Raw genomic sequence first — 26,754 nt, 5'->3', positions numbered from 1 at the left:
AATGAGCAGGGACATCTTCAACTAGATCAGGTTGCTCAGAGCCCCATCCAACCTGACCTTGAATGTTTCCAGGGATGGGGCATCTACAGCCTCTCTGGGCAACCCGTTCCAGTGTTTCACTACCCTCACTGTAAAAAATTTCTTCCTTATATCTAGTCTGAATCTACCCTCTTTTAGTTTAAAACCATTACCCCTTGTCCTGTCGCAGCAGGCCTTGCTAAAGAGTCTGTCCCCATCTTTCTTATAAGCCCCCTTTAAGTATTGAAAGGCTGCAAGAAGGTCTCCCCGTAGCCGTCTCTTCTCCAGGCTGAACAACCCCAACTCTCTCAGCCTTTCCTCATAGCAGAGGTGTTCCAGCCCTCTGATCATTTTTGTGGCCCTCCTCTGGACCCATTCCAACAGGTCCATGTCTTTCCTGTACTGATTATCTCTACTACTTATCACTTACAAATCAATTAACACTTTAAAAATGTTCAATACAGCCATAGTTTTGTTCTATAATTGCTTAGAAGCTCTGTGGGACTAAATGCGAAAGGATAAGCAATATAAATCAGTATTTAAATTATACATTACATGTTTATTATGGGTGCAAAATTTTTTTAAAATTTATATTTTATGAAAAATCAGAGGTATTTACAATTTTTGTAGGATAAACTTGTATGTTCTAATTTACGATCCGATGTAGTAACAATCCATAAAAATTCAGATCCTTTAGAGTTGTGTTTACAAATTAATTTTCTTAGGAGGCAGCTACAACGGATAGTGCTGTATACACAAGCAAGAACCAGCTTGCTACATATGGTTTTCTTATCAGACACACACATGTACTTTTTACATTGTTTTTTAATTTCTTTACAAAAAGTCTATATAAACTTGTATGGCTTCAAAATTGTAACCTGCACCCAATACAAATGTATGTATAATCACCTAGTTTAAAAGTGCTGAAACATAACTACTTAATTTAACTAAGAAATGAAAGTAACACTTGATTAAAAACAGCAATGCAGTTTTGGGTTTTCATTAATAAAATATTGTCATGTTAAACACGGTTTGATTGCAAAGCAGATTACAATTAAGATTTCAGTAAAAAGACTGTACCATTTTCTATGAGTTAGAAATTTACCATTCAATAAGATTAGCAAGTTAAGAGCCAAATATACTCTTCCAATCAAATCTACAGTACAGTATGTGCTTAGTGCTAATAATGGAACTCTCATCTGCAAAAGTGTGTAGTATACATTAGAATCTATATAGCCTCTACAAAGCTTAATTTATTGTAAAGCTTCAGCAGTCCAATTCATTACTGGTTTTGAATGAATTAGTTCAAGCAAGTTTTGTTGTTTTAGTAGAGAATTTGAAATAGATACTGATATTCAAAATGGTCATAAAATTCCCACTTGTAGGCTATTGAATTATTTTGCCCCAATATTTTTGATTTCAGCATTGAAAAAACACTTGATAATACAAATACATAAAAGATTTTCTAAATTAGTGACTTGCTTTAAAAAACGTTATTACTGTGTCACTTCCCTGTGCTAAGGTTGTGGCAAGCAGATTAGATGACAATAAAAATATTAAAATTGGTGGGTTTAGATAAAATTTAAACTAATAGAAATGGCAGTACTTGTCATCCTGCTGCTATAAAATACTCTTCTAAAATGCTATTCCTCCCAAAGTACTATGTTTACATTCACATCACACAACCCTCAAAGCACTTTAATTCCAAAGACTTGCAGTCTAAGTGAAAGGAAATGCTGTTTGCTTTTACCATCTTCTGTGATATTTCAGGATTTTCATCTTTGGTGACATTAAAGTTACTATCTCAAAGTTTCAAAGTCCTGCATGATACATCTCCCTTTACTACAGCTGCATTTATTGCAATTACCCCATGAGGAAGTAAACCAGTATTTTAAACCTGTTTTAAAACAATCATCTCCAGTTTTGCAAATCTGCCTTCTAAATCCCAGTCGAAGGAATTTTTATCAAGTTGTATGTATTATACAAACACCATGCTTTCTTGATGAAGAGCCAAACTTTGAAAAAGGAATTGAGGCATGTGAATAACAAAGTGGATAGGCACAGTTGTTTGTTTGGTTTTTTTTTAAAGGCACAAATGTTATGCAATTCATATAAAAATAAATTAAATCGACAGCATTGATTGAAACAATCACAACACCCATAAAATTTACTAACTGCAGAAGTAAATCTCTTCTGTCTTTTGCAATTTTGTAACACATTGCACTTAGGAAAAAAACACTATATAAAACAACTTACATGTTAATGATGTATGATACACAGGCATCAAGTTACATTTTTTTATACATCTCCAACTCAGCTGGTTCTATGGCACAAGTGGATGGAAGAACTATGTGAGACTTTGCCTCTGTTTTCTTTAAAAACTGGCAATTAAAGAATCTGAAAAATTAATATTACTTATGGAAAGCTCAAATATTTCTTACTTGCTTTCCTACATTTTTAGGTTTAATGTTTACAGTATAACATACAACTTCATACTTTCATTACAACTACTGATTATTATTTTGACTTCATCTATATAAATTTACTAAAATTTCAATAAATTTTTCCAAATATTAGACAGTGTTGAAGTTAACTTCAGTGCTATTATAAAGTAATAAAAAGTTTGCAAAATGACTTTTAAAAGTGCATTTTCTGTTCTGTAGTTCAGCCTCAAAGTAGGTCAACATTTTTAAAAAATTAATGCATGCTAAAATAGTGTTTGAAAAGTATAGAGGGCGGAGTGAGCTGCTTGCACTCCTTTGATCCAGTGACTTCCACAGGTTCATCAGCAGTCTGCCATATACCGTCCTGAAAAATAAAGGTAGGTTTTTTGCATTCAGTAGATAAAACAGATTTTGTCAGTATTTTCTTGGGAGCAGTTTGACTAACTATGGAAAACCAAAAGTGAAACAGTATGGAAAAACAGAAGTGAAACAGTTTTCAGCCATGTTTTTGAGGAAAAGTATTTATGCATCACTTATTTAACAGTTTCATATTTTATAATTTAGCACTATAGAATATATTAAATTAATTTGAATATATAAGCATGTTGGTGTCTTACCAGTGGCAAATCTCTTCTTAAGGAGGGAAAGTCGATAGCCAGTGCCTACTAGCTCTACATCTACTCCTGAAAGGGTGCTTCCTTCACTAATGAATAGCACTGCAAGTGTTGCTGGTTTACTGGGTCCTTCTGAAAGTTCAAATTTTGCCCTGAGGGATCCAGAACCTATAAAAATAACAAAACTGAAAGGCTGGTTGTTTTGCAAGACCAAGACGATATCCCAAAATTTTTAGTAGTAAGGAGTAGAACTAACACGGTGATCTTTAAGACCTATTCCTAGTGGCAGTCCTATATAAATTTTCAGAAGAGATGAGAGTACAACTCTCTTTTTTTCCACTACTCTGTTTAAGACAGTGACTAGTGAATGATTTAGAGAGAAGCAATACACATTTCTACAAGATTATACTCATAGAAGAATGTGTATATCGGACAGCCTGGTAATCTCTTATTACATTAAATACCTGATTGTTCCCTATAATCATCATTTATGCTTGCTGGTCTATCTTGTATGTAGTACTTTTCATTAGCAGATTTGAAAGTACATCAGAATATTTAAATGTCACTATCTGTCTGGATGAATGTACATGAACAAAACCATTGGAAGAAATGCAGCTGAACGGTAATGTACCCAGAGGAAAGAAATTCTTATTTTTCTAATAAAGACAAGGTCTGATTAAATACATTTCCCCAAAAACTTGAGTTGATTTTTCATAGACTGTGGTGAAGTTCACTTCAGTGCCATTATAAAGTAGCAATAGTTCAAAATTACTTTAAGTACACCTTTGTGGTCAATGCAAGGCATTTTAAAAAACCCCAACATTACTGCTGGTCTCTTTTTCTAGTTCTTAAACAAGTCTTTTCTTGTTCTTGCAAAATATGTTGGGAAAAAAAGAGATTTAAATAATTAATTAATGGAATAGTGAAAGTCAAGTATTTTTACTTCTTTAAAACAACTAGTCAGTAGGAACTGCTAAATGAGGAGGAAAGTTAGTAACTGAAATGTTACTAGGGTAAAAGCAGGAATTGATGAAATTGTTTTATGCAATGGCTTGTTCTTGATAAATTTGGCTTAAAGTCCATTTCATTTCTTCAGTAGGTCTGTCACAGTTTGGGTAAATCGGAACTTCTTTCCACTGTAAGTATGGAAACTCATATATTCAAGTGCTTTCAAAGTTTGTTCTGTGTTTTATCTCTGTCTGCAACTGACAGCTCACATAATGTGCTGGAACATAAAAAACCAAAACATTTTACCACTCTGTACACCAGAATAAGGAGGACTTCAAGACATTTGTCCTAATATTAAGAGTGTTTCTGCAACTTTTCCCTTTGTTTCCATAAGCGTAAGACTGGCATAGTATTACTTCCTCTTAAACACTGAATTGTGAGTACTAAGTGTTTATACTCAAACAAAAGGGGAAGAAAGATGGTGGGAAGAGAAGGGAATATAGCAGAAGCAGTGGGATATGTGCAAGTCTACTGAACATACACAAGACGTGATCTGCATCACTGGCAGCCCATTTTATGCTGCTCTGCAGGTGTGCAGTAGCTCTTTATCTGGCTGCATTCATGTTTTAGTATGATTTTTTCTTTTAAAAGAATCTCCGCAGTTTGGTAAAGGAAAAAAAGAGAAGGCTATCCCTACATAATCATAATGGAAGACAGATGGCAAAGAACTGTGAGGTCAGTGAATGATAAAGTACACCAGACTACAGCAATAACTTCTATCGGATCAAATTCTCTCTGATTTTGTTTGAACGACTACCACAGCTTTGCAGCCTTTGCAGCAATAGAAGAGGTTTTCCCTTCCCAGGCTTGTGGTTCCTATATGAAACCAGTCATATTTACAAGCAAATATGTGCTTTCATAATTCCCTTTACTAAATTCTTAACAGGGCCAAAGGCCATTACACTGCAAGTCCATTTCTCCACAGAGGCTTTTTGGATGAGATGCCTCCATTTGGCTCCTGTTTTTCTGCTTCAGAAAAACATTGCATCTGCAAAGGCTGCAAGGGCTGTGACATCAACTGGACCTCAGGGAAAGGCAGCTGGGCAGAGGACAACTATTGGTACCTTACAAAATGCTATATAAATTACCACTCTGAGCAGATGTGCATAGATGTATTTTTTTCTTGGAGTCATATATGGTCAAAACAGAAACCCTCAAAATGTTGGTCAAGAATCATCTATAGTTGAGCCTATCTCAGCACAGGACTTTTGGATTCCCCCCCCCCAGTTCTTCCACTTACCTCTTTCTACTTTATCTCAATTGTCAGTGTGTGGAAAAACAGAACACAGATATTAAACGTATTTTACTTTGAATAACTGCTCATTTCCAAATAGCATTGATGTAATAATTTCCTTGCCCAGTCTAAACTCTATTTTAGTGGTACTAGCTGCTTTCAAGAGGCTTCACTATTTTTCTTTTTATAATTAGTTAATATTTTTACATCTCACTGTTAATGGAATCTCTCAGGAGGAATTTCATTGAGAAGAAGGTGAACTGATAAACAGGATACAGAAAGTGTAAACAGGCATGAGGACATAGAAGCTAAAATGCCTTTTTGAGGCTTTTTTACTGTTATCATTTTTCTGTACAAGAAAACAAAACAAAAGAGTTCAACTTGCCTCCATTCTCAGACTTCTCTGAAATGCTAGATATTTTCCAATAAGCTTTCATCTGGTCTGCATTCCTGTAAGGGAAAGGTAGGTTAGTTATAAGCACCAATTTTTAGAATATTATTTCCCTAGATTTACCCTGGAACCTTACAGACCATGCATGTATAACCTACATCTCTCAATGGAGGTTTATAAAAATATTTGATCATTTTAAGGTGGGTTTGTGGAAAACTATACAAAGCAAACAGGAAAACAGAGGGATATGTCTGCATTGCCCCTGAGCTTGCAGCAGAGCTCAGATCATAGAATCATAGAATCATAGAATCATTAAGGTTGGAAAAGACCCTTAAGATCATCAAGTCCAACCATTAACCTATCACTGCCAAGTCCATCACTATACCATGTCCTCAAGCACCACATCTAAGATGTACATACCATCTTTTTATACAGTTAACACTGTCCTATGCCCAGGTTATGGCTCCGCTTCACAGCTCAAAACCCTCTGTGGTCTCAAAGGGTAAGGAAAGGCCAAACATGCTGGAAGCAGTTTGAAAGCTGGGTCTTTATGCTTCATGACGATGGTATGAGGGGGAGCAATATTGATTGCTCTCCCCTATGTGAGACTCCTGGCTGTATGAATTTTATTCCATTTCCATTCTAGTAAAACTAGTTGGCAGAAGTATTGGTGTAGCAGGAGTGAAATGCTCACACAAGTAGCATAGATGGTAGTGGTTACTTGCAGGAGGTCGAATTATAAAACATTTATTCTTAAAAAAAAAAACCCAAAACCCACCACCCAACCCACTAGACCAAACATATAGCAGGAGACACATACTAGAGCTGCCTGGGACATGACTGTATTTTTTTTGTCAGCTTTCAAGGCTCAAAATTCTGGCCTTGGGTAGTTGCCTAGGTGAAAGAATACCTGGGCTCGAGTCCCTTACTCTGATGAATCTGCAATGGAACTGTCACTAAGTTTTGAGTCTTCCTTAGCTAACACTAGGTGTTCTGGATGGGCATTCCGGCTCTCACTCAGGTTTCATTACTGAAGGGTTTGTGGAAGAAGCCTGAGCAGGGAGGAATGAGACTGGCTTCACCAAAAGTTCTAGTCAAGTTGTGCAGGCAGGATACCAAACCTGCCCTTGCTCACAATAAGCTTAATGTGATTTGGTTAAAAGTATTGCTCCCTTGAAATACCAAGTCAAGAAAGATTCAGTCTTGCCAGTATTTTTTCCACTTAAAATGATACTGTATTACCACTTTGTCTAATTAACACATTTAAATGTATTGCCTCCAGAAACATCAGAACCTTTCTGATAAATACACCAGGTTTATTTTATTTCTGAACCCTGCTTTATAAGGTAAACTGATCTATAAGTAATAAGGTTAACAAAGCCTGACTTCCCTCAACTTGGTATTCTTTGCCCTCTTAACCTTCATGTTAAAAAGACCCTCTTGTTCCTCTTGGAAATAAACAGTCCAGGAATTACATTACAGCTGGGCAAGTACTTATGTGCTGCCAAACCACAGGCACAGTGATTGAATTCTGCTCACCTTTTGCTCCAGGGATGTCCCGCTCTGCCTAGCCCTGCTACCCTCTGCTTGTTTTCACAGACTTGTAGAAACATAGTTATCCCAGACACGTCTCACTTTCAAGTGCTGCTGTAAATGGTCTGCAGGCTTAGAAGGTGGTGGCAGGTAGCAGCAAGCCAGATAATAATCAGCACGACACTTGAATTGAGAGACAATGCTACCTGGCTTATGAAGAGCTCCTCAGTTACTGAAGTTTGTTTGTTTTAAAACTATTTAAATTAGAAGCTAATTTTTAAGTTAGAACAATCAAGAAATCTTTTTAAGAACTGCATTTCTTCTATTCTCTCTATATAATCTATATATATGGATATATTTATACACACACACATGCACATATATATATAATGTTTTTTAACCATTAAGATATTTTGGTTTCAAATCACGTTATTAAAAATATCTCTCCTGTCTATTGGCCAAAAGAAAGCAAACATTGGAAATTTCAGAAAGGCTTGTATTCAGAAAGGTTTGTATTATTACACAGTTGGAATGGGTGCATATAGTCTCAGTTTATGTGAATTGGCTGTACATGATCTGTTTTGGACCAGAAAATGTCCTAAACATCTGATACCATGCATTTTATTAAGAGGAAAAAAATTAGCTGTTTCTTCCAGTGAAATTTTTCAGACTGTGTGACAGGTACACTCTGCCGCCTTCCCCCCCCCCCCCCCCGAAGATCAGGGCTTTTAACATGGTGTTCACTGACTTTTCGCACCTTTTATGCTCTACTGTGCCTGCCGACATGTACACACCTTGGTCAAGTGCCGACCATCATGCACCCACCAGGGCGCCATACACCCCTTGGTAGGGGGAGCAGGAGAAGCGGAGCCCCTCAGTCACCAGACAGGGTCCACAGCCAATGAGGTGCCTTGGCTCAGAGAAGCTTGTGGATCATGACCAATTACGACCACAGCTCAGATCCGACCCAGGGTATAAATGGGGCACCACCGGAGACCCCCTTTGAGTGGTCTTCTCAGAGCAATGGGTCTGTGTTTGAAACCTCTCCCCTTGGGTTAGGACACTGCCTGAGGAAACTTCCCGGTATTGAGTGCCCTCACTTCCTTTTGGTGAGTGATTTCTTCTGGATATATCCTTGAGTGAGCCCTCCCCCCCCCGCCCCAGGTGAGCAATTACATCTTCTGGGTACCCACGAGAGGGAGAGAGTTTCCCCCCCTTGTGAGTGAGCGTGTGCGCGCACTTTGGATCATCATTCTCGTGTGTACTGACGTGTAGTAACAATACCCCAACTGACACCTCGAACCTGTTATGTGTTAAATGTTATCAGAGTGTTGATTGATTTTGGTTTACCCCTGTTTCTCATTGGTTTCTGTCATGTGGTTTTGGCTGTTTTGTGAAATAAAGTTGTTTGAGCTTGTCCTTTGTTTGGGTTAGTTTTAGTATACCTCCCTGACAGGCTGACACTAATGAATACACTGAAATGAATTTGAAATAATAAAAAGAAAGGTATTAATATTACCATTTTGCAGGTGGAAGTGATTGCATGTTTGTTACTCCTCCATCTACTGGTACTACAACCTGGACATTAGACAGCATACTAGGCACATTCATAGACTCTGGATTGTATTTATAATCCACTCTCACATCAGTAGTGCTAGCATTACATTTCCAGTAAGTTGCAAGATTCAAGGGAGTGGACTGGATGCCATTTGAAGATACCTGTAAAAGAATAAATCATTGAAAGCAGCTTAATTGAAATATTCCCCTTTTGGGCAGAATTAGGGAATGATGGTAACGAGTATAACTCTAAATCCTGACAAAAGACCAAAAGAACAATTGACCTCTGAGCCGTTAATCTCAGAATTCTGAAGACTGTTGTAGCCTAAAGTAATTCCTGTTCTTTTAATTTTAAATTAAAATAATTTAAAAAAGGTTTAAACTCCCTCTGTGTAGCAAACACTACACATCAAGGTTATCCCACTAGATCTCCAGCCGACCCGGGCTTTATACCCCCAGCAGTAGGTGTGTCATGTTATAAGGGGCGGAGACAAGGGAGGGTCGACCCTTAACTCTTTCCGTACAGCACGTGATCTTCCGGTCGCCAGCCCTTATCTTTACTACATTTCCCCCTCCCTTAGCTCCAGTAGTTCTGGATCTTGCTGGGGAAGCTGCGTGTAAAATAATCGATATATGGTAAGACTTATACAGGCACGCATCCGTTACGTTCATAGATTTTGCCCAGTCCAGCCAGTAGTTCGTCGCGGCTCCCTCATTACTCCCCCACACCATCAGGATGCATAGGGAAATGGTAACCTGTCAAGATAAGACTCAATAGATTGATTAATGTCTATACGGTCTAATATTTCGACTGGGTACCCATTCTAGCGTCCCTTTCTCGGTTTGCACACACGCATACCCACGTCCCAAGCAACGGAGGGAATAAGGGCCCCCCATTCACGGGTTTGCAGGTCCCGTACTTGAACCAAAGGGTAAGGCCCTTCGTTCTCATCGAGCCGGAAATGTGCCTGGGTTGCAGTCTGGGTTTTATAGGTGTTCCCTCGAATGGTATGATTTAAGGTAATTAGTGCCGTCGTCAACAGACGCTGTGCCCGAAATAAGGGAGGGTCAAGGGGAGGGGGAACCCCTGTTCCTGGGCTTATCTTTTCCCCCTCCCTAAGTCGGTCGAGTAACTCTTTTAATGTGCGGTGCGCGCGTTCTACAATGCTTTGGCCCGTACTGTTATAGGGAATGCCATGACTCAACTGAATATCCCAGCGCGCGCAAAAGTCCTTTGTCTTCTTGCTGACATATGCCGCTCCATTATCTGTTTTAATTTTTTGTGGGATGCCAAGTTGCGCCATACAGTCCTGCCAATGTAAAATAACTGAGAGAGCATTTTGTTTAGCATGCATAGTGGCTAAAATAACTCCACTGCAGGTATCAACTGTGACATGCAGATACTTACGTGGATTAAAGGGTTCATAAATCGTAACATCAGACTGCCATATTTGGTTGGGCTGCAACCCTCGAGGGTTTACCCCTGCCTCCCAGAGGGGACCTTTGGAACACACAGGACAAGCAGCAATCACAGAGCGAGCATCTTGCAACGTAATGCCAGCGAGCCTTGCTAAACCGCGAGCTCCACAGTGGAGGAGCTCATGCAGGCGGAAAGCTCGCCTTAGGTTAGAAGTTTCTTCAACCGCCAGTACGCTCTTTGCTAAGCTGTCCGCTATTTCATTCCCAGCAGAAAGAAAACTCGGTATGGAACTATGACTATTAACATGGATAGGACAGACAGGAGCGGTTCTCATTTGCAGTGCGGTGAGCAACATTCCGGCAATCTCTGACGTTGCCCCAAGTGCCCATCGGCACTTCTTCAGTAACTTATATACATAGCAAGAGTCTGTGATTAGATCCAAGGCCTCTTCGGGCCATTGAGTGAGAGCCATCCATACCGCTTTGGCCTCAAGATACTGCACGGATTGCCCTTGATCTTGATAACTAATGTGGGTCCACTGACCATCCTCCTGCCATGTAACGACAGCTTTCCCAGTAATCGATGACGCGTCGGTAAAAACTGTGCGGCCTCCGGTGGGTTGTTCAACTATGGCACTAGCTGGCAAAAAATGGAGTACCTGGATTATCTCCCCACAGGGGTGTGGTCTTAGACCTTCAATACGACCCGTAAATTCAGCTATTGCCGCTTGCAGGAGCCCCACTTGTGGAAGTACCAACTCCCACTGTGCCAAAGAACAGGGCAATGCGATGACCTCCGGGTCCTTCCCTGTTAAGTGTTGAGTTTGCCTCCGACAGCGGAGAATAAGCTGAGATAATAATGTTGGCCAAGAAATTAAAGCCGTCTTTGGTTTGCCTTGATACAACCAAGCAAAAGGCCAGCCTTTTTCACCATTATTTTGAATTAGTAAACCATGGCCAGCGGTATCGGTCATGTAAATCAGGGCAGTGACTGGTTGTTCAGGTGTAAATCGAGCGAGACCCCAATGCTGGGCTCGCTCCATAATTGTCCTAAGAATCTCCTGATGGTTTCTTGAAAGAGTCCTTGGAGCTAGGCGGGAATCTCCTCCTTTCAGGAGTTGATATAAGGTAGTCATTTCTGCCTCAGATATTGGAATAAAGTTTCTAAGCCACAATAGTTGTCCAATTAATTTTTGTGCCTCATGGAGTGTTGTCACTGTAGTCCGAATTTCAAATGATTGTGCTGTCACGCTTCGTGGCCTCAGTTGAGTACCTAAATACTTTACTGCACGCCCTACCTGTGTTTTCCGAGGCTCAATGTGTAACCCATGTCGCTCCAAACTGACTATCAGCTGCACGCGTGCCTTTTCCAGTAACTCCTCTTGGTTGGACGCCAGTAACACGTCATCCATGTAATGGAAAATGATGACCGTAGGGAAATTTTCTCGAATAGGGCGTATTGCAGCAGCTACAGCAATTTGACACAAGACTGGTGAGTTTTTCATGCCCTGGGGTAACACCTTCCATTGATATCTGGCGCACGGGTGTTGATTGTTAGGCTCAGGAACAGTAAAGGCAAAGCGTACTCTATCTTCTTCATGCAAGGGAACACTAAAAAAGCAATCTCTAATATCTATAACCACTATTTGATAGTCAGGTGGAATCATGGCCGGAGAAGGGAGGCCCGCTTGTAGCGGACCCATGTCTTGTATACATGCATTAACTGCGCGTAGATCATGTAGCAGTCGCCACGCTCCCGATTTTTTCTTTATCACGAAAATGGGGGTGTTCCAGGGACTTGTAGAGGGTTCGATGTGTCCTGCGTCAAGTTCTCGTTGTACCAATTGTCGAACAGCCGCCCTCTTTTCCTCTGTCAATGGCCACTGCTCTACCCACACTGGTTTATCTGTCAACCAGGTGAGTTTTAATGGGCGGACACAGGCAGTGGCCATTATGATAAATTTGTACGCAGCACTATATTCATCTTCTGCAAGCAACATCGTCCCAAGATGACAATGGGTAACTCAGCAATGACAGGGTTACACCATGCTACCCTAGCTTGTCCAGATTCCGGATCCTTCAACATAATTTGCATTGGGTTCCTGCTTTGATGCGAGGTCTGCATGCCTCCCACGCCTTGCAGCGAACCTCTCGGTTTGAGTGGCCAATCATCTGGCCATAGATGTGATGGGATTACTGTAACATCCGCTCCTGTATCTAAAAGGGCTCTTAACACGAGGCGTGGTGTTCCCCCCAACTCTGGGAGCCATGGGGTAACTATAATATCTACTTCTGGTCGTGTGGTCATGTTTAGGGTGAGTGCCACATACGGCGAGGCTCTATCCCCAGCCTCCTCTATTGCGCGCTCCCATCTCCCCAAGGCAGCTGAGTTGGATATTGCATCATTGGGACCGCAGGCGACTGTGCTGGTCCCGGGGAAGGAGAGACTCCCTGTGCCATACATTGCGCTGCTGTCGTCGGGCCTGCTGAGCTGATCACTGGGGCAGGTGGGGATGGCACGGCCCTCAGCCATCCCCTCTTCTCGTTTCCCCAGCCCGGTCTCCTTTGCTGACACCCCGATTTGCACTGTCGAGCTCTGTGGCCTAGTCGCCCACAGCGCCAGCATCGTAGGTCTCTCTTTCCTTCCCCTGTTCCGGGGGTGTTTATTTTTGAAGGGCATTGTCGCGCCATGTGTCCTTGCCCCCCACACCTATGGCACATAAGTCGTGCGCCGCGGCAGGCCGCATGGACTGCGGCCACTACCGGTTGCATACTTTGCGCCTGTTCCTGTTCCAGCACATAACGAATCATCTGTGAAAGCGTGGTCCCTATGGGTAACTGTCTTAGCAACACTGCAGTTTGTGGGTTTGCTTGCGTACGTGCACAGTCAAGCAATATTGCCTCCTTAGCCTGCTCAGGAAGTCGAGCAACCTGGAGCGCCGCTTGCAGCCGGTCTAAAAACTTTGTGAAGGGCTCACTTAACGATTGCCGTATTTGGACCCATGGAGGCTCCCTTTTATCAAGAGCTGCGATGATGCGTATTGCTTCCTGGGCAGCTTTCGAAGATGCAGCAAAATCGCGCCCCGCATTCGCTGAGCCTGTGCCTGAGGAGTTGCGAACTGCCCTTCACCCATCAGCTGCTCTAAAGTCACTCCTGCCATGGGATGGTTGGCCTGTTGCGCCTCAATAACAACTTGGGTGCACCGATTCCTCCACTCCTCCCTAAACAATACCATCATCGAGGGGGTCAATACGGCCCGCATCAACTGAATGATATCAAAAGGTGCAAGCGGCGTTGCAAAAACACAGTCTAATAGGACTTGGGTCTCTGGGGAATTTAATCCATGACTTTTCACCGTTGTGACCAATTCTTTCACCAACTTTGCATCTAACGGTTGCCACTCATATCCTCCACCTGGGGCTGCTCGGATAGGAAATGCTTGAATCGGAGGGGCCTGGAATCGCACTCCTTCCAAGACACAATTTTTTGCAATCATCTGCCAATCTGTCCCGTTTGCCCTCTCTTTCGGCATTCCCCCTGGCATAAGACTTTCCGCATTTGCCACCACCCCTCTCAATCGGCTGATCAATGCCTCGAGTTCCCTTGAAACCTCGTTAGTCCGTCTCGGAAGCGGGGGCGGATGAGCAACAATCGAGGATCCCTCGTCACCCCCTTCGCCCTCACTGCTATCAGAGCTCATGGGGTAATCGTGTACAGGCTCCCTCCACTGTGAGGGAATACCAGTTTGATTTCCCATTGCCCTAGGGATAGGGGTTCCCTCTGGTGGCTCAGGTATCACTGACAGTGCCGGGGGAGCCCTACCACCCCCCCTCGATGTCCTGCGCTCCGCTCTCTGTGTGTCCAGCACTCGTCGATCACTGGGATACAATGGGGCGTCCTCAGGTGTTTTGCCTTCTTTTTCTCCTTCCCGCCATCTTCCTTCACGTAGTTCACGATACTGCTGGGATCCCACATCAGCCCCCGGGACCCAATCCAGCAACCTATCAGTCAGCTCCCTTTCCACACATTGTTGCAACTCGCCCCAGGGGTATTGAGGAAGTGGCAGATCCGCCGGTGCAGGAGGTGCCGAAGGTTCCGTGGGCGGCCGCTCTAAACTCCCCACTTGTATCGGGAACACCTTTCCCGACTCCTTTGTTCCCGCTGCACCATAGTCTCCCTGCACCTCCCCTTCCTCCGTTGGCTCAGCCCCCAGTAACCACGGTTCCGTCTGTGTCCCACAGGCCACTCCTTCCCAGCCAGCCTGGGTCCCCTCCGAAACTAAACTTGTTGGCTTTTCGTTCCCAGGAGATTCCTGCCCCATCAGCACACCACGTGCAGCAGGTCGGCGCCGCCTTGCCGCAAACCCCCGCTTGAGCACCGTTGTCGTTACCGACTTTAGTACCTTTATGAGTTCCGCGAGCTCCATCGCTGTTGCCTGATCACGTCGGGGTCACCACTGTGTAGCAAACACTACACATCAAGGTTATCCCACTAGATCTCCAGCCGACCCGGGCTTTATACCCCCAGCAGTAGGTGTGTCATGTTATAAGGGGCGGAGACAAGGGAGGGTCGACCCTTAACTCTTTCCGTACAGCACGTGATCTTCCGGTCGCCAGCCCTTATCTTTACTACACCTCTGGCCCCCGAGGCTCCTTCCTGTTCTGGCTTTCATAAGTCAAAACAGTTTTGTTTAATCTTGTGTTCTGCCTCACACAAGAAAAATGCTTGTGGCAAAATGACTTCATCCTTAGCAGTTGTGTGCCGTACCAATTCAGCTGCCCAAACAGCCAGCAGCAGAGGGCAATACCTGTCATTGGACAGGCAGCCAGCAAAACAGTTCTTACCTATTAAATGCATTATTTTCCTGCTGCAGGAGGGTTGGATGCTGCTGCTTCTGTAGCTGAGCTTGTGCTACTGCCCTGTTGCACCTCTACCACCTTCCTAGTCTACTTGAGGAACCTTCTATGCCCCAGCGTCCCTTCTCACCTTTCCTTGGCAGCCCAGAACCCTTTCTATCTGCCAGGGCTTCTGCATGCCACTGCCTCATTTTTCCCCCCAACAGTAAAGATCTTAAATAGATCTCATTCTTCCACAGTACTCATTTCTGCAATCCAAAGATATGTTCTGTTCCTTCCATCTTTCTCAGGAATTCTTTGTGTACCTAACATGCTTTTTATAGATTCAGTATGCCAAGATTTTAAACTATATTGGGAGGATGTCAAAAGCTACAATGATATTAATTGCTGAAATGATAGGTTCTTTTGTTTTTTGATGTAGAGACAGTTGGCTCAGATGTTCAACCATCTCAATGCAGGCCTAGCAAATCCCTGTTCTCCCTTTTGAGGAGAGTCTGTCTGTCTTGAATTTTCATGAAGATTTTTTGTTGACAGCCAGAACATCTTCTCACAGATTCATAGAATGGTTGAGGTTGGAAGGGACCTCTGGAGGTCATCTGGTCCAATCCCTCTGCTCAAGCAGGGCCACCTAGAGCTGGCTGCCCTGGACCATGTCCAGATGGCTTTTGAATATCTCCAAGGATGGGGACTCCACCACCTCTCTAGACAATCTGTGCCAGTGCTCGGTCACCCTCAAGGTAATGCATGCACAATACTTTGCCTAATGCAGCCCAGGATACCGTTAGCCTTCTTTGCTGCAAGGACACATTGCTGGCTGTCGTGGTTTAACCCCGGCCAGCAACTAAGCACCACACAGCTGCTCGCTCACTCCCCCACAGTGGGATGGGGGAGAGAATCAGAAGAGTAAAAGTGAAAAAACTCATGGGTTGAGATAAAGACAGTTCAATAGGAAAGCAAAAGCTGTGCATGCAAGCAAAGCAAAACAATGAATTCCTTCATTACTTCCCATCGGCAGGCAGGTGTTCAGCCATCTCCAGGAAACCAGGGCTCCATCACGCATAACGGTTACTTAGGAAGACAAACGCCATCACTCCCAATGTCCCCCCTTCCTCCTCCTTCCCCCAGCTTTTATTGCTGATCATGACGTCATATGGTCTGGGATATCCCTTTGGTCAGTTGGGGTCAGCTGTCCCAGCTGTGTCCCCTCCCAACTTCTTGTGCACCCCCAGCCTACTCGCTGGTGGGGTGGGGTGGGGTGAGAAGCAGAAAAGGCCTTGACTCTGTGTAAGCCCTGCTCAGCAATAGCTAAAACATCCCTGTATTATCAACACTGTTTCCAGCACAAATCCAAAACATAGCCCCATACTAGCTACTATGAAGAAAATTAACTCTATCCCAACCAAAACCATCACACTGGCTCATGTTCAACCTGGTTTCCACCAGGACCCCCAGGGCCTTTTCTGCAAAGCTGCTTTCTAGCTGGGTGGCCTCCAGCATATATTGGTGCCTGGGGTTGTTCCTCCCCAGGGGCAGGACTTTGCACTTCCCCTTGTTGAACTGCATGAGGTTCCTGCCAGCCCATTTCTCCAGCCTGTCCAGGTCCCTCTGGATGGTAGCACGACCCTCTGGCCTATCAGCCACTGCTCCCAGTTTTGTATCATCAGCAAACATGATGAGGGTACACTTTGCCTTCTCATCCAGATCTTTAATGAAGATGTTAAACAGGACTGAACACAGTATTGACCCCAGGGTACACTGGCTACTTACTGGCCTCCAACTAGACCTCATGCTACTGACCATCACCCTCTGGGCCTGGATGTTCAGAGTTTTCAATCCACCTCATTGTCTGCTCATCCAGCCCATACTTCATCAGCTTCTCTATGAGGATGTGTCCTGGTTTTGGCTGGGATAGAGTTAATTTTCTTCCTAGTAGCTGGTATAGTGCTATTATTTTTTCTTCCTCTGCTGTCCTATTAAACTGTCTTTATCTCAACCTGTGGGTTTTACTTTTTTTTTTTCCAATTCTCTCCCCCATCCCACTGTGGAGGGGGGAGGGTGAGCAAGCAGCTGTGTGGTGCTTAGTTGCCGACTGGGGTTAAACCATGACAGGATGCTATGGGAGACAGTGTCAAAAGCCTTCCTGAAGTCTAGAGAATATCCACTGCTCTCCCCTCATCTACAAGGCCAGTCATTTCATCATAGAAGTTTATCAAGTTGGTCAAGCATGACTTCCCCTTGGTGAATCCATGCTGACTACTCCTGATGACCTTCTTGTCCTTCACGTGCCTGTAAATGGTTTCCAGGATGAGCTGTTCCATTATACTGTGAGAGTTGAGAACATCATGTGTTCTCATATATTACAGTTGATTAGCTACAGCATCCAAAAATTATGCAATTGCAAAATCAAAATACAATATAATTACAAACTCAAAGGAACCCCCACCAAAACCCCTAAATTCAAGGAAAACTTAACTTTGTTAACAAATACCTAAAGAAGCAGTGTTTGAAGCTTGCACACATGAATTGGAGTGTGAGAAAGCTGAAACAGGTCATGAATGAACAGGGAATGACATGAAAGCATAACACAAATGCACTCAGCCTGGGCAGAGCCTCTGCATTGGAAACAATGACATACCCAGAATTGGCCTAGATGAGGGATGACAGTTCATATGCATGCAAGCAGGCGAAGAACAATTCTTATAATTTCTGTATAGATATGAAATCTGCCAGAGTTCCTTAAAATTCCAAAGGGAAAAAAGTGTTTACCTGATACTTTAAAACATCCACATTATAATAGGATGCAGATGGATTCTGCTCTGATAATTTCTTGAGGTAGACAGTTATAGCTTGCATGTTCATCCAAAAATCCTTAGTACTGGAGTCACTTTGTGACTGATCACTACAAAGAAAAAGAAAGGTAGGAATCAGAAAGCAACACTGAGTTTTATTATTTCTGATGTCTAAAAATTAAGACTAGATCTTTCCCCTTCTTCACTATTTCAAGCAAGAATTTGTTCTAATGCTTTATAACACATAATTGTACCTTCCTAAATATTAAGACAAATTAACTGCTTGTTGTATCTGGTAAAAATTGTCCTTCCAGGTTGCGGAGCAGTGAGTTTCCTCCACTGATGATCTGCATCACAAGATGGAGCTAATGCTGAATTTGGATTTTGCATTGTATTAAAATTGTGTTTTATTAAATCAGGTGCCATGAGAATGTGTGGGAGGTGGGGATGAAAGCAGTCTTTGAAAAGGAATGTTATCCAATTTGGAATATATCCTAAAATCAAAAACAAAAAAAATTGTTGTGACACAGGTTCACTAATATACTGAATTAAGATTTGTGCTGTATGTTACCACACTTTCACATATTTATAGAGAGTGTAAGCTTTCAAATTTTTTCAATTAAAAGCGATTTTCAAATTATTATAAACAATTGTTTCTCAGATATTTATAGTTACATTCAATATTAGTAACAATTTATTATATCATTTCTATATGTAGGTAAAAGTGCGCACATGACTGCAGAAGCAAAATCCTGGTTGGGAGCTACTGGAGCACGAAAAGGTGTTTTGCAGATCAAGAATATTTTCAGCTCTGGTTGCATCAGGTTTATTTTTTAATAAGGATGAAGCTTTTAAGAAAACTGATTCAGAAACAAAATTCAAATCACTTAAGAATCAAAGAGCTCTGCGGATCATCTGTGGATACATAGAGGAACTGCATCCATCCCTAAGGAGGCATGCAGAGTGAAAGCTGAAAACGAGCACCTGGAACACAGTAAATATGACTGCAATGGGTTGAACGTCCTAGAACAGTGACTTACATACCAGTAGCCTGTCCAATTTACTTAGAATTTGGTTCTCAATACAGTGTTGTCATTCATGCAATTTCCATTTTCAGTAAAATATATAGATAAACACTTATCACAGAGGCCTTCCAAAATTTAAACAAATGAAACCAGTAGCAAAATCCTTCTTGCTGCTCCACAACCAAGTGTAATACAAAACAGAAATTCTGATGTCTCCACAAATATCACTCACATTAAAAAGTTCCATCTCTATAAATACTAAGCAAATGATAGTCGTTGCAGTATATGATTAAAAGTCAAATTATTACCATACAGGTTTAACTTCATAAATATCCAGTACATGCATCCTTTCTAATTAGAGGTGAAATGTTACAGCACTCAAACAAGAATACTAGACATTTTCACTTTTTTCCAAAATATATTTTTTTCAGTATAATTCACTGTCAGATACAGCTTTGCTAACATTTCAGTTATAAACTGTCATGTCAAAGAATGATAAATTTAATTTTGTATGAATCATTCATTACATTAAGTATGAACGATCAAAATGAAATTAAATACAAAAGAATGGATGCATGTGGTTTGATTGTTTCAAGTTATTTCAGTAATTTAAAAAATGTAGCATCTAGAAGTGTTTAACTGGTTTTCAAATAATTTCTCCAATAAATGAAATAGAAACTGCTCGGCTGAAACAGATATCTGCTTTTAGAATTGTTTTCTTTGTTGTTTTTTTTTTTTTTGCAAAAGATGTCCAAATGCTGTGATTTCAACAATTATCCTACTCAACCAGCAGCTTTTTTTCTTAAGAATACTCCTAAGCATGCTGCTATACACTTGAGAGATACAGTTATGTAATGGATCTGATCTACCATAGAAATGATACAGCTTAAAAAATACACTAGTAACTGACAAATGAGATTAGGTATAGCTCTTACTACTTGTTTTCTATTTAAGGCTACTGTTTCATAATTTAATCTTACCATTGTTACTACTGTATAAAGAAATCCATATGACAATATGTGTCCTATTTTTGACATCTAATTTTTCTCCGTATCTGTAATTAACTATATTGTTCATGTAGCTTGATTAGAAAAAAATGTTGTTTTTTTTTTAAATAGTTTATTAAACCATTTCTTTTATAAAATGTGTGTAAAAACACAGCTACATTTGCAAACTATTTTTAATGGCTCCTGTTATATTCAGCATAAGTTTCAAGTCCAGTAATCACTGAAATTTTTAATGGTGGCAGTGGAGAGGAACTGAGCTAAACAAGATTAGTTCAGGAAATTAAATTATGTATAAGCAAATCAACAAGACTGTAGAGAATTCTGATTTACGTATACAACAATTCACATTTTACAAATCATGTAGTTTACTATTATATTAAAAAAAAAATACAAAACCTGTATACAAGTTGTGCATTTGGAAGAATCTGCTCTAGTTTGCTTGTGTTTTTTACCCTGAAGCAGAGCACAGCTGGAGATGGGTTGCTGGTGAAGACTTTAATAATCCCACTTGGGAATGATACTGTCATATCACCAGTGATCTTCACAATACATCTAGAAGAGAATGAAAACATCAGTTTTATTGCAACTCATTAACTGCCTAGTTTTAATACTAATTTTAAAGCAATCGTACTTTTACAATCTGATGAGCTGAATTCAAAACAGAAAATCAATTTCAAATGAGGGTAAGGTGGCACTATGACAACATACTATCAGTTTCAACTTGGAAGTCAGATGAAATAAGAAAAAAAGTTTAGCTGGTTAAGCATACAGTAGTATGGGTGGATATTTTTCAGGCTTTGAAAACATGACACAACTATGCTTAAGGCAAAGCCCAAGTAGCATAGCAAGCAATGTGACAGAGGGAATGAGGTGCTTTTAAGCTGCCCAAATTTACATGTAGCACCTACCTGACTATAATAAAAACACTTCTCATTTTCAGTGTTTTCATTGAACACATTTTTGTAAAGCAGGGATATATGAACTCCTAGAGGGATGTAGGCCAATAGAGAGTGATAAGCCACTGCTGTCACTTATAGAATCATAGAATGCTTTGGGATGGAAGGGACCTTTAAAGGTCATCTAGTCCATCCCCCCTGCAATTGGCAGGGACATCTACAACTAGATCAGGTTGCTCAGAGCCCCATCCAGCCTGGCCTTGAATTTTCCAAGGATGGGGCATCTACCACCTCTCTGGACAACCCATTCCAGTGTTTCACTACCGTCACTGTAAAAAATGTCTTCCTTATATCTAGTCTGAATCTACCCTCTTTTAGTTTAAAACCATTACCCCTTGTCCTATCGCTATTGGCCCTGCTAAAGAGTCTGTCCCCATCTTTCTTGTAGGCCCCCTTTAAGTATTGAAAGGCCGCAAGAAGGTCTCCCCGCAGCCTTCTCTTCTCCAGGCTGAACAACCCCAGCTCTTTCAGCCTTTCCTCATAGCAGAGGTGGTCCAGCCCTCTGATCATTTTTGTGGCCCTCCTCTGGACCCGCTCCAACAGGTCCATGTCCTTCCTGTGCTGAGGACCGCAGAGCTGGACGCAGTACTCCAGGTGGGGTCTCACCAGAGCAGAGGAGAGGGGCAGAATCACCTCCCTTGACCTGCTGGCCACGCTTCTTTTGATGCAGCCCAGGATACGGTTGGCTTTCTGGGCTGCGAGAGCACATTGCTGGCTCATGTCCGGCTTTTCATCTACCAGTACCCCCAAGTCCTTCTCCTCAAGGCTGCACTCAATCCCTTCATCCCCCAGCCTGTATTGATACTGGGGATTGCCCCGACCCAGGTGCAGGGCCTTGCACTTGGCCTTGTTGAACCTCATGAGGTTCACACAGGCCCAACCTCTCCAGCTTGTCCAGGTCCCTCTGGATGGCATCCCATCCCTCAGGTGTGTCGACTGCACCACTCAGCTTGGTGTCATCTGCAAACTTGCTGAGGGTGCACTCGATCCTGCTGTCTATGTCATTGATGAAGATAGATATTGAACAGCACTGGCCCCAGTACGGACCCCTGAGGGACACCACTTGTCACTGTTCTCCATCTGGACATCGAGCCATTGACCACTACCCTCTGGATGCGACCATCCAGCCAATTCCTTATCCACCAAACAGTTCGCCCATCAAATCCATATCTCTCCAATTTAGAGAGAAGGATATTGTGGGGGACTGTGTCAAAGGCCTTACAGAAGTCCAGATAGATGACATCCGTTATATCAGGGAAAAAACCCTGTGAATCCCCCTTCTAATGTATATACATTTTCCCCAAAAATATTAAAAGTAAAACCAGTATATTTTCTTATTGAAACTTATTACATTCAAAACAATTCACTATTTAACTAACTTTGTGGGATCTGCTCCTTTAAAGTAGGCGTTAACAGATTCAGTAAGAGCTACTGCAACAGGCAAGGTGTCCTGGTTTCCAAGGCTGACAGGGCTGGGACCACGTGAAACACCTAGAATACAGTGTATAGGTTTAATTTTCAAAAAGCTTAGCAATAGATTTCAGAATGGTTGACTACACTTCTCATTTTTACAAGAGGTTACTACCATCAAGGTCACAGCAGAGTCTGAAGTATTACTTGAAAAGTGTGTAGAAAAATATAAACATAGTACAGTACAATCACACCATCAAAACACTGCTTAGCAGCCTAAAAAAACAGGACTATCAGTATGACATTTTGTAAACGGACAGACACAAGGAAATACATATGAGACAGAAGAACACTACATTAAAATGGCTACTGATGAAACTGAAGTCAACAGATCCAAAGGAAATTAGACGTTAATTACAATACTTTAAAAAAGTCCCTATTGTATGCTTATAGTATGGAAAAATGTATGATAAAAGAGTCACAAAATGCAAAGAATTCAGTTACAGTATGTATGAACATAAATGCACATACATTAATATTACCACACATAAGTGAACTGTTGAACATTCTTTTAACTGTTTCAGCCAACAAAGATTACAATTCCCAAGCAGAAATTGTTGGAGAAGTATTTTGCAAAGTTGTCTAATGTTTACGTAGTAAAGATTCTGGGAGTACCTTGGAGGTACCTGGAAATACATAGCAGTTTACAATAATTACCAGGCCTGCGTCAGCTTTCACAGATGCCTGTGCCTACGCAACGAAGTTCCAATGCATAGCTATAAAAATCAACTCAGATCTCAGCTAAGGCTTTTTGAAATGTGTGTGTATAATTGACAAAACCAGTTGTCATGGGATTTTACTTTTCAGTAGTGTTTTATATGTGTACCGAATATAAAAGACAATACTAGAAGTTCTATCTTTTTATTAGTGCAGTAGTGTAGTGGAGAGCATCTTACTAATTTTTTGTACCACTGCTGAAACAGCCTGTATCACATGCCTGCTGTGAGCTCTCAGAGGGACGGGATGTCACAGAGCTGTGCCAAGGCAGACTCGCTGTATCTCAGGCTGCAGTCCAGCTCACGGGTCCAGTTCTAGGACCTTTGGCAGCACCAGCAAATCTGGCTTTGATGCCCTGCCACCTGCCTCAGCCCTAACCACTGTTAATAGCCCTTCAGCTGTGCTGACTCAACAGTTGCATTGACATGCTCGAGGAGGTTGCCAAACTGCAGAATAAAAGACTGCATCATTGGCCATAAAAAGGGCAAATAAATAAGTCTGATCAAATGGTTTTAGTTCAGTTTAGGAACACCAGTTCAGGTAATTTTAATATTGGCTAAACTGCTGTCGTAAAAATAAAATGTATTAAAAAATATTATCTTTATTATCTGTATCTTCAAAGCTTTGTATTATTTAGAAATATAGAAACGGTTTTATCTACTCGTCTTAAGAGAATAAGGATTGTCACAGTAAAAATATATTCCCTTTTCTTCCAAGAAAGTATTAATGACAAACTGAAGAAACAAGACCAATTTTCAGCTTGTTTGGGGGGGGGGGGAATCAATGGAAGATTATGTTGCATAAAAGTGGTTATATCAAGTTTTGGTGACTTCAGCAACATATAACTTGTTAAGTAGTTGAGCTTTCAAGCTACTTGTATCTGCCAGACACCAGAAATAGCTAGAGAAATTTATTTCAAAAGAAATACAATATTATTAGCTGTAGTGCACTAAGATGATTAGTTAACATGTAAATCTGCTTCTAATACAATACCTGGTGGTGTCTCACAAAGCTTTTCAATTGTAGGAAGTGATCCGATCAAAAGATCATCCTCTATTACGTTTAAATGAAACAAAACATTGCAAGAAAACAAAATATTTCAAGCAAAAATAGATGTTATAGATCTTAAACAATTTAATATATAAAAAATACATTTCAAATGAAAACAAGGCTAAAGCATAAAAGAAATTCAATTATGCATGCCTACAAGTTCACTTGGAACAAGATAATTACAGTCAATTCTCCATTATTTAGAACAAATGAGGTAAGGGAAACACTGGATTGTGCAAAAGCCAAAAGAATAGAGACAGTAGCGCAGAGTATATCCTCATGCCCCAAAATCATTCAGCTGTCTGCACTGCCCTTCCCAGCTCTCCAGGACTATTTAATTTATACAATCAGCACAGATGGAACTGGCCTTGTTTATTTTTGCTAGGCCAGGTTAATAACCATGTCAAACCTTGGTGTCAGCACACACTTCCTTACCTCCTCCCTCACCTCACGATTTCACTCTGTCACTGTCTCCAGTAATACACACACACACAGAGCTGGGGCTATTGATGCTGCTGCCACCAACTTCTGGTTCCTTGGCACCAGTGCTGAGGCCTGAGGAAGTGAGCCTGGATGGACTCTGGCAACCAAAATATCAGTTATCTTTCTATGATGCTTCTCAGCATTTGGGACACTGAACTGTGCCACTACTGCAGCAGCTAAGACTAGGCAGACCTTACTAGCTTTGGTCCTGCACAGGGTGGAAACAGCTGCATTGCTTTCAATGCAGAGCTCCCGCTAGAAGCTGTGCAGATGCTCTTCTGAGGTACTGAGCCTGAGTGAGGAATCCTTGGCATCAGTAACATTCATAGATAACTGAGTGTTAACTCAAGAGTCTGATTTAACTTGGGGCTAAAGTGGTAATAGTGTTCAGGAATGAAATACTTCAATTCTGCTACAGAAACAAGTTAAAATGTCTTTTAAAAAAACCCACAAATACCCCCCCCCCCAAGTCTCCTTGTTATTTCTTATAATCAAATATCATAACTGAGGGACTTGACTTTAAAAACACGAGAAAACCTTCTGAAATTAGTGGCAGCACAGGAAGACTGATTTGCTTTTCATCTTCATCTTTATTGTTTGGTTGGTTGTTTTGCTTTTACTAAACACCTCTGTTTAGCTTATATACTTCACTAACTGGAAGAAAAAGATGCATTGGTTTTATTTTTTTGGAAACTGCAATTACAGGAAAACAAACAAAATTAAAATAACATAAAAAGAACTCAATTTTGTGAACATTTATATTAATTCATATTTATCAGTATCCCAAAATATTTCTGTACCTATACAATAACATCTTCTGAAAAAATACATAACGTTGTGCTTGATGAATGGATATACAAGCACACCAAATACGAATTCATGGAATATTTTAATTTTGAAAAATATTTCACTAAAAAACATGCCATAATTGGATCTATGGTCTAATCTAGTCAAATGACACTGTTCTGTCTCTCAGTGTCATTTAGAAGCAGGTATTGCAAAGGATACTTGAAGTACCTAGACTGGACTCACATATGGAACAACTAACTCCAAGGAATGGTTTTCCTAACAGGTGGAACTCAGTGGCTGAATTATACCATTTCTAAAATGAGTTAAAATCGTTAATTTAACTTACCAACTGTAGGTGTGTTTGCTGCACTGAGGGAAGCAGAAGAGGATATTGAGGAAATGCTCTCTGCATGTGCCAAGGGAACTGCAGGTGGTGAACTTGAGTTAGAGGTCAATGGAGGGCTGAATGGCCTAGGCTAAACACAAGAGATCACAAGAGTATTACAGAGACAGAAAGTGCTTTTAAAAAGATGAAAAAAGACTGTAAATAGAAGAGTTCTTCATTTAATTCCCCAATCAATTTCATAGTGTTTCTCAACATATTTCTTTTAATGCTTTATGTATCCTAGTTTTTAGTGTAAAACAGAACCCACATTTTCTATGGGAATTAATTCCATTATTTCAGAGCTTATCATTATTAATTTTTTGCCTGGGTAGTTAAGTCTAATGTATTTGATTATGTAACAGCCTGTCAATAATTGCATTATAACACAGTAGCAGAACCTAAGCCTATAGCCCTGTATATGTGTGCAGCAAATGTGGATTTTCAGAGCTAAAGGACAGCTACTAACAAACTGGAAGTGAGTTCGGCAGGGGGCAACTAAAATAGTTGAGGACTGGAGGACATGAGAGAGAGGCAGAGGCTGAAGGACCTGGGTTTGTTCAGCCTGGAGAAGAGAAGCCTAAGGAGGGATCTACTAGCAGTCTTTCACTAGCTACAAAGAAGATGGAGTCAGGCTCTATTCAGAGGTGCAAGAGCTATAACAAAGGAAATTTCAGCTGAATATAGGGAAAAAATTCCTTCTTATAACCTTGTGGTTAAGCTCTGGGTTGCCCAAAGAGGCATGTTTTGAGCAATCTGATGCAATTTTGAAGTTGGCCCTTCTTTGAACAGGAGGTTGGCCTAGAGGAGATCTTCAAAAGTCCCTTCCACCCTAAATTTTTGGATAGTTTTATGATACATTTAATTGTTAAGGTATTAGTTTAAAATAACTAATGATCATTTTGGGATTAACCTATCTAAAAGGTACTGGAACTCCTGAAGCATCTGTTTTGGTTGGGTAATTGTTTTTTTATTTCAGTTCTATCACACTTGTCACTGAGTATATGACTT

The 26,754-nt window shown here is 41.3% G+C and overlaps 1 protein-coding gene across 1 annotated transcript in view; it reads right to left on the bottom strand.

Moving 5' to 3' along the window:
- Positions 1–556: 556 nt before the first annotated feature.
- The window catches only part of LOC104021663 (F-BAR domain only protein 2), a 105,168-nt gene continuing 78,970 nt past the window's right edge, over positions 557–26,754 (bottom strand). Inside the window, exons 19-26 of the mRNA XM_087770798.1 lie at positions 25,708–25,837; positions 22,232–22,343; positions 20,293–20,448; positions 17,842–17,974; positions 8,762–8,961; positions 5,704–5,768; positions 3,080–3,244; positions 557–2,826 (exon numbers count right to left, since the gene is read on the bottom strand). Coding sequence (XP_087626924.1) covers positions 2,804–2,826; positions 3,080–3,244; positions 5,704–5,768; positions 8,762–8,961; positions 17,842–17,974; positions 20,293–20,448; positions 22,232–22,343; positions 25,708–25,837 — 984 coding nt within the window. The 3' untranslated portion in view covers positions 557–2,803. The remainder of the gene's footprint in view (positions 2,827–3,079; positions 3,245–5,703; positions 5,769–8,761; positions 8,962–17,841; positions 17,975–20,292; positions 20,449–22,231; positions 22,344–25,707; positions 25,838–26,754) is intronic.

Source organism: Nipponia nippon, unplaced genomic scaffold (assembly GCF_047370975.1).
Source record: "Nipponia nippon isolate SJK-2023a ecotype South Korea unplaced genomic scaffold, ASM4737097v1 scaffold_33, whole genome shotgun sequence".
Classification (NCBI taxonomy): domain Eukaryota; kingdom Metazoa; phylum Chordata; class Aves; order Pelecaniformes; family Threskiornithidae; genus Nipponia; species Nipponia nippon.
Note: the sequence above shows the minus strand (reverse complement) of the source record. Positions and strands in the feature narration are given on the sequence as shown.